Here is an 8,337-nt window from a genome sequence, read left to right on the forward strand (position 1 = left end):
TTATTTACTTTATTTAATTAATATAATATAATAATATAATAATATAATAATATAATGATATTTACTTAAATTATGAGTAAATATATAATAATTCCTAATATATGTATATTATTTATACACATGAAAATTATTTTTACCACACACATGTCAATTTATGGTGTAATTTCTTATTTAGTCATTTAAATTTTCTCTATTCTATTATTCAACTTTTACCTTATATTCAATCTAGTCCTTCCACTCAATTGCTCCTAATTTAACAAATTCACCTATCCAAAACCTAATTAACCACACAACTAATTTCGTAAATATTTATTAAAAATATTTACGAATCCGGTTTACCGGACGGAGTCCCGAAAATGCTTTTTTTTTTCAATTAACTACAAAATCAATAAAATTTTCTTATCAAAATTTTCATGCAACCTTCCTATCATAATATAGACCATGCCATAATTTTAAAATAAAATTTTCTTTTTAGCTTGGATTTGTGGTCACGAAACCACTGTTCCGATTTCACTAAAAATAGGCTGTTACAAGTTAATTGCTGAAGGTGAAAGGTCACAAATAGGCATTTGAATAGTCATAATAGTGCCTATAAATAGATTGTAAGAAGACATTATTTTGGTTAGGAGGCTTTTAATCCTTTGATTAATGTTTATAACATTTTGTGAGTTTTTCAACTCTCCTATTTTGTTTTAGACTCAACATGACTTATCTAGTTTGTTAGTGGCGTCATCCTGTTCTTTTCGAACTTATCACTCTTAAATAGAGTATGGCGTTCACTCTTATACCGATTGGTTCCTATCTCCATATAGATAGTGGGTCACGGTTTAGCTATCCTTCTATCCACCTTTAAGTGTTCTATAAGATTTGGGTTAGTACTTTATTTTAGTAGTAGTTCTTTCTTGACCTTAAAGCCATTCGAACCATTCACATTACCATTTTTCAAACCACTCGAGTTCCTTGTTAAACCAAACCATATCCCTTAATTATCTCAAACTATCACATACCCCTTTGTTTAAAGCCTTACTTAGCCAAATTTAACCAATACTCTTACTACAATCCAAGCTGTGCTCCATGATGCCGAGGAGAAGCAGTGGAAGAGTGAAGCTATCAAGAATTGGCTTGGAAAACTTAAACAAGCAGCTTATGATCTGGAAGATGTGCTTGATGACTTCAAAACTAAAGCTCAGAGGCGTAGAAGTAAGGTATCTACTTTCTTTCTCTTCAGAACCCTCTTGTGTTTTGCCTAAATATGGCACGTAAATTTAAGAATGCAAGAGAGAAATTAGATGCCATTGCTGAGGAGAAAAGCAAGTTTCACTTGAGAGAGTGTGTGGCAGAAGCTGCAATTGAATGGAATGAGGACAGGCAAACCAGCTCCCTTGTGAAAGAATCGGAAATACTAGGCAGAGCAGATGAGAAGAAAAAGATAGTTAGTATGTTGGTTAGCAATGCGAGTCATCATGATGACCTCTCTGTTTATGCAATATGTGGCATGGGAGGTCTTGGAAAGACCACACTTGCCCAATTGGTTTACAATGACAAAAATGTGGCAAAAGCCTTTGATTTGAGAGCTTGGGTGTGCGTATCTGATGATTTTGATATAAAAAGGTTGACTAAAGCTATCTTGGAATCCATTGAAGGGAAGTCATGCGATATCCAAGAGCTAGATCCCCTGCAGCGGCGCTTAGTAGGGATGTTTGTTGGGAAACGATTTTTGCTTGTTTTGGATGATGTGTGGAATGAATACCATGACAAGTGGGATGGACTGAAGCAAGCGCTACAGTGTGGAGCAAGAGGAAGTACAGTCATTGTCACTACTCGACTTGAGAAAGTTGCTCTTATGAATTATGATGGCTACAATTCCTTTCTATCGCTTGGGATGTTTGTCAGATGATGATTCTTGGTCCTTATTCAAGCAAAGAGCCTTTGGGATGGGAATAAAAGAAGGCAATGTGAACCTGGACGCAACTGGGAGGCAGATACTACAGAGATGTGGAGGGGTACCATTGGCAATTACGGCCATAGGAAGCATACTGTGTTCCAAAAGTCTAGAAAGTGAATGGTTACGTGTCAAAGATAGCGAGATATGGGCTTTGGAGGATGAGGGAAAAAGAATCTTGGCTGTGTTGATGTTGAGTTATGAGCATCTTCCACCATATATGAAACAATGTTTTTCATTTTGCTCACTATTTCCCAAAGATTCTGTCATGGTAAAGGACGAGCTGATAGGACTATGGATGGCAAATGGATTTATTCCTTCTCGAAGACTGTTGGATTTGCATGATACCGGTTGTGAAATATTCTCTGAATTGACTCGGAGGTCCTTTCTCCAAGAGATCAAAGAGGATGTTGATGGAACTGTTACATGTAAAATGCTTGATTTAATCCATGACATTGCAACAACAATTATGGGACATGGATGCTGTGTGATTGAGCCCAATGAGAGGTTGAAAATACCAAAAACTGCACGTCACTTGTTTGTTCATAATAGCAGTTCATCAACAAACATTATGGACCTGTCCAAGTTGCAACCGTTGCATTCTTTGATCCTAGGCAATGAGATCAGCTTTTGTGGTATTTATAACCTCTCTAATCCTGCCCAGTTCATCAGTAAACAAAAAATCTGAAGGTGTTGGATTTTGGTTATTCTTTTAGCAATACTGCATTTAAAAGTTTGAAACAGCTGAGATACCTATGCCTTCATGATGGTAATATGAAAACTCTACCTGAATCAACAATCTTCCTTTATAACTTGCAGACACTAAATCTTCAGTATTGTCACAGCCTTGAAATGTTACCTAAAGATACGAGGCACTTGAAAAATCTGAAGTATTTGGACCTCAGAAGTTGCTCTTTACTAACTTCTATGCCTGTTGGATTGGGACAATTGTCATGCTTGCGCAAGCTCAGCATGTTTGTTGTGGGAAAGGACATTGGTTGCGGTGGCATTGATGAGTTGAAAGAGTTGGCCCTAGTGGGGGAATTGAGCATCACAGGACTTCACAACATAAAGAGTTTAACAGAAGCTAAAAATGCCAATTTGAAAAAGAAGCAAAATTTAAGTTCATTAAGCTTATCTTGGCAAGTAGAGAGCTTGGAAACCTCTCATCATCAACATAGAAATGATGAAGAGATTCTTAATGTTCTCCAACCTCATTCTAGCTTGAAGAAGTTATGCATATTTGGTTACCAAGGTGATAGGTTTCCATATTGGATGATGGATCTGCTTCTACCAAACCTTGTTGAAATCTCACTTGAAGATTGTGAAATATGCGATCAACTTCCACCTCTAGGGAAATTGCGCTTCCTTAAGGTCCTTACTATTAAGGTAATGGGTGCTCTGAAGTATATTGACAGCAACTTCTATGGGGATATGGAAAGTTCTTTTCCATCACTGAAGGTTCTCGAAATAGGTATGGCACCATGTTTGGAGGAATGGACAACTGTGAATGGTAGAGAACAGTTTCCTCTCTTAAGATCGTTAACTATCAAATGTTGTCCCAAGTTGGTTAAGATGCCAATGCTTCAATCTCTAAAAAAGCTAGAAATTGGAGGAATTAATGTTACTTTACTTAAATCTTTGATGATGAATGCCACTATTCTTACATCTCTCTGGATTAATGAAGTTGATGAGTTAACAGATTTACCGGATGGACTATTGCAAAATCAGAAGCACCTTGACAGCTTGACGATTGTGTCAAGTACTCTAAAGTCTTTATCTGATATGCTGGATAATCTATCCACCCTTGAACACTTGGAACTTGAAAGTTGCTTACAACTTGAAAGCTTGCCTGCAGGACTACAAAATATCAGCTCTTTAAAAACTTTGGATTTAAGTCAATGTGACAGCCTTGTATCCCTTCCAGCAAATGGATTGCAAGGCTTATTGTCTTTGTCTTCATTGAGGATTTAAAATTGTAAGAAATTAGCCTCTTTATCTGAGGGGGTGCTATATCTGACTTCACTCCGAAACTTGCTTATCAATGGATGTCCAGAGTTAACCTCATTGCCAGAGAGTATCCGACATCTGTCTTCTCTTCGATCTCTGCGTATTTGGAGTTGTGTGAGATTAATTTCTCTTCCGAATGAGATACAACACCTCAACTTGCTTTCGCAATTGGAGATTAAGTATTGCTGTAATTTAACGTCATTGCCCCAAGGGGTATGGAGCCTCACGGCACTGGAAACGCTGGAGATTGAAGGATGCCCTCATCTGAAAAGGCAATGTAAGAAAGAGAGGAGAGGATTGACCCAACATAACCCACATTCCGTTCATTGAAGTTATGTCTAAAGAAGAATGCTTTGGAACCTGTCTATCGGCTATCTCTTAAGTCTTGCAATTATCAAATAACATTCAAGAATTATGAGAAAGGATTTTAGCATTGCACTTTTGTGAATAAGACATCTGCAATATCATTCATTCATCCATTTCTGTTAATAATGTTCCCTACTATCCAGAGTTCATTGGACATTCGCAAATGGTTTGATTTGATGAATTTAGGATTTGGTTGTCTAAATACATTCACTGGATGGGTGATTGGACATGTTACCTCTCAAGAAAGTTCTGAAAGCTCAGTTCTGCTATTTGAGAAAAGACCATTGCATTAAGTTGATAGAGCAATTTCTATCCTATAAGACCAGTACAGAATAAATTGATGTCAAATAATTTTACTTCTAAATTCTTATGCTCATCAAATACTGTTTTGTTCAACTTCGTTTCAGGATATCAATCATATAGCAGAGCACATTTCTTGGGTTAAAATGCCGGATTGACTTAATTAGAAAAAGCCCTTATTGAAAAAATTAACAATCAATTAAGGACTCTATAAATCAATATGATTTATATGGTTGATAAGAATTATATAGTAAGGCTTGTTAGAATTATTATTACCAATTTTGATGCATCAGTTTTGGTTTGTTCAATTGTAATCTTTTTTTGGAGCTTTTTAGCATTAAATTTTGTTTTTCTTCTTGATTTTTAACAGTCAGAACATGGCGCTTTAGGCTACTTCTGATTTTTTCTGTATTATATTCATTCCATGCCTAGAACTGCAACCTTGAGTGGTGGTTTAATTTGATGTCTTTGCCTTCACGGGTAAGCAGCCTCACAGCACTGAAAACGCTAAGGATGGCTGCATCTAAAAAGGCGGTGGAACAAAGCCTGAGGAGAGAATTGGTCCATCATAATCCACATCCCGTCCATTTTTGTGAGTATCAACCCAAAAAAATTTCCGCTGTATCAAAAACTCAATCAGAGTCCAACAACTTCATGAGTTTTTCTTTGCCCTTGTAAATAACAATAATATAGATGACTTATTTTGAGCTATAAATTAAGTTAATTAAAACATTATGTTATCGTTGTTGTCTTATTTCTGTGCGTATCCGATGATTTTGATATAAAAAGGTTGACTAAAACTATTGTAAAATCATGCTATATCCAAGAGCTAGATCCCCTGCAGAGGCACTTAGCAGAAAAGTTTGTTGGAAAACGATTTTTGCTCATATTGGATTATGTGTGGAATGAATACCATTACAAGTGGGACAGACTGAAGCAACCGCTATGGAGTGGACGAAGAGGTTTGTTGGGAAACGATTTTTGCTCATATTGGATTATGTGTGAAATGAATACCATGACAAATGAGACAGACTGAAGCAAGTGCTACGGAATGGACGAAGAGGAAGTGAAGTCATTGTCACTACTCGACTTGAGAAAGTTGCTTTTATAATGGCTAAAGTCCCTTTTCATTGCTTGCTATGTTTGTCAGATGATGATTCTTGGTCCTTGTTCAAGAAAAGAGCCTTTGTAATGGGAATAAATGAAGGTAATGTCAACCATGAAACAATTGGGAAGCAAATTGTGCAGAGATGCGGAGGGGTACCATTGGCAATATATGCCATTGGAAGCATATTGTGTTTCAAGAGTCATGAAAGCGAATGGTTACGCGTCAAAGATAGCGAGTTGTGGGATTTGGAAGACGAGGGGAAAAGAAATCTTGATTGTATTGAAGATGGGTCATAAGCATCTTCCACCCTATATAAAACAATAGTTTTCATTTTGCTCAATATTGTTGGAACATTGGTAGCAATAATACATGATACAAGCTTAAGTTTTCTTTGAAACTAAAATGAAAACAAGTAAAAGCAAAGAGAAGAGTTTGAAAAACACAAAAGATGACCGGATAACATCATTGTTTTCATTGATAAATTTCAAAATATATGAGAGTTATATATGAATTTGACACTTACCTAATAATGTAACTGCTCCCACTAATATGAAGCAAATACAATCTTTGAATCATATACAAAAGAAAGCTGTCATAACAGCTATTACATCAAGTACAAATCAAGAAAATCTAATCCTACTAACTCTGTGAACAAATTACAAAGTAACTAAACTAAGTTACATAGGAACAAAATGATCAAAATGAACTCAGCAAGCTGCCGTTCTTAGTTCAGCTCCAATGCTAGTCTGCTTAGTGTGTTGCTGCTGCTATTGTGGCTCCTGGTTACATGTTGCATTGCAGGCCAATGCTCAACACTCCTCCTTAGACTATATGCAACATACACCAATCTCAATTCTCAAAAACTCAAATTTGGTAACCCCGAGTGGCTTAGTTAAAATATCAGCTAACTAATTTTCTGAGCTACAATGAAGAAGGTTGATTTCTCCTGAGTGCTTAGCCTTTCGAACAAAATGAAATTTGATTTTAAAATGTTTAGTCTTGCCATGAAAAACTGGATTTTTAGCTATGGCAACAGCTGACTGATTATCGACCATGATCTGAGTTGCTTCAGCTTGTTCTTTATTCAAATCATATAGCAACTTTCTAAGCCAAATGGCTTGATTCACTGCTGCTGCTGCTGCAATGTACTCTGCCTCAGCTATGGATTGAGCAACTGTTTGTTACTTCTTTGAGCTCCAGCAAAAGACTCCTGAACCAAGGGTAAAAAAGTAACCCGAGGTGCTTTTCATGTCATCCACAGACCCGGCCTAATCACTGTTTGAATATCCTGTAAGCTTAAGCTCCTTTTCCTTCTTGAACATAACACCAAACTTCAAGGTTCCTTTAATATACTTGAGTGTCCTCTTAGCTGCCTTGAAATGTGTTGTATCACAACAATGCATGAATCTTGATGACAGACCAACAGCATGCATAAGGCCAGGTCTAGTTGCTGTTAAGTAAAGCAAACAACCAACTAAGCTTTTGTACTCCTTCTCATCAATTTTTTCTTGACCTCCAAAACTGGTCAGCTTCTCTCCTTGAGCCAATGGAGTGCTTATTGCTTTGCAATTTGTCATGCAAAACTTGTTTAAGATCTTCAAGGCAAAGGCCTGTTGACTGATGAAAATACCTTGATCAGACTGGCTCATTTCCATACCAAGGAAGTATGTCATGATTCCCAAGTCTGTCATGTCAAACACCTCTTGCATTTGGGTCTTGAAATCATTGATCAAATCAGTTTTGCTTCCAGTAACCGGTAGATCATCCACATAAATTGAAACAATTAGTAAGGTTTCATATTAAGACTTATTCACATAGAGTGTTGGCTCACTCAGAATTTTCTCAAACTCGAGCTTAGACAGGTATGCATCAACCCTATCATACCAGGCTCTAGGTGCTTGCTTCAAACCATATAGAGCCTTCTTCAATCTATAGACGTTGTCTTTTTCTCCTTGGATCTCAAACCCTTCTGGTTGCTCAATAAAAATTTCCTCATTAAGAAAGCCATTAAGAAATGCTGATTTAACATCTAACTGATGAACCTTCCAATGTTTCTGTGTAGCTAAGGCAAACAGTAGCTTGATTGTATCAAGTCTTGCTACTGGTGCAAAAGTCTCCATAAAATCAGTGCCATATTGCTGACTATAGCCCTTCACCACAAGCCTTGCCTTGTACTTGTTCAGAGAGCCATCAGCATTATATTTGGTTCTAAAAACCCATTTGACACCAATTACCTTCTTCTGATCTGGCCTATCAACCAAATCCCATGGCTCATTTTTGTTAATCATATCAATCTCAGCTTCCATAGCCTTTCTCCAGCTCTTGTCTCTCACAGCTTCTTCAAAGCTCTAGGGCTTAACTATTGCTACATTGCATCTATAATAGATGTTTGCAATGGTTCTGATGCCTCTCACAGGAGGGTCATCAATGTCTGCATTTCCAGGTTCACTCTCAGCTGGCTCTAAGCTGATATCAAACTGACTTATATTTGAACCATCCCAACTCCAAACCTTTTCTTCATCAAATCTGATGTCCCTACTTACCAAAATCTTCCTTGTTGAGGGATCATAAACTTTATAGCCCTTCTTGGTACTGCTATAACCAAAAAATA

General features: G+C 36.9%; 3 protein-coding genes across 3 annotated transcripts; all 3 read left to right on the forward strand.

Moving 5' to 3' along the window:
* Nucleotides 1-1,051: 1,051 nt before the first annotated feature.
* On the forward strand, nucleotides 1,052-1,899 carry LOC107911003 (putative disease resistance protein RGA3). Its single transcript, XM_041081339.1, has one exon. The coding sequence runs from the start codon at nucleotides 1,253-1,255 to the stop codon at nucleotides 1,895-1,897; it is 645 nt and encodes a 214-aa protein (XP_040937273.1). The 5' UTR covers nucleotides 1,052-1,252; the 3' UTR covers nucleotides 1,898-1,899.
* A 35-nt stretch (nucleotides 1,900-1,934) lies between these two features.
* Nucleotides 1,935-4,624, forward strand: LOC121209982 (putative disease resistance protein RGA1). Its single transcript, XM_041082038.1, has 2 exons — nucleotides 1,935-2,605; nucleotides 2,659-4,624. Exons 1-2 carry the CDS (start codon nucleotides 1,935-1,937, stop codon nucleotides 3,914-3,916), a joined length of 1,929 nt encoding a protein of 642 aa, XP_040937972.1. The 3' UTR covers nucleotides 3,917-4,624.
* Nucleotides 4,625-5,563: 939 nt separating this feature from the next.
* On the forward strand, nucleotides 5,564-6,022 carry LOC107911004 (putative disease resistance protein RGA3). Its single transcript, XM_016838908.1, has 2 exons — nucleotides 5,564-5,580; nucleotides 5,650-6,022. The coding sequence occupies exons 1-2, from the start codon at nucleotides 5,564-5,566 to the stop codon at nucleotides 6,020-6,022; spliced, it is 390 nt and encodes a 129-aa protein (XP_016694397.1).
* The last annotated feature ends 2,315 nt before the right edge of the window (nucleotides 6,023-8,337 follow it).

Source organism: Gossypium hirsutum, chromosome A11, assembly GCF_007990345.1.
Source record: "Gossypium hirsutum isolate 1008001.06 chromosome A11, Gossypium_hirsutum_v2.1, whole genome shotgun sequence".
NCBI lineage: Eukaryota > Viridiplantae > Streptophyta > Magnoliopsida > Malvales > Malvaceae > Gossypium > Gossypium hirsutum.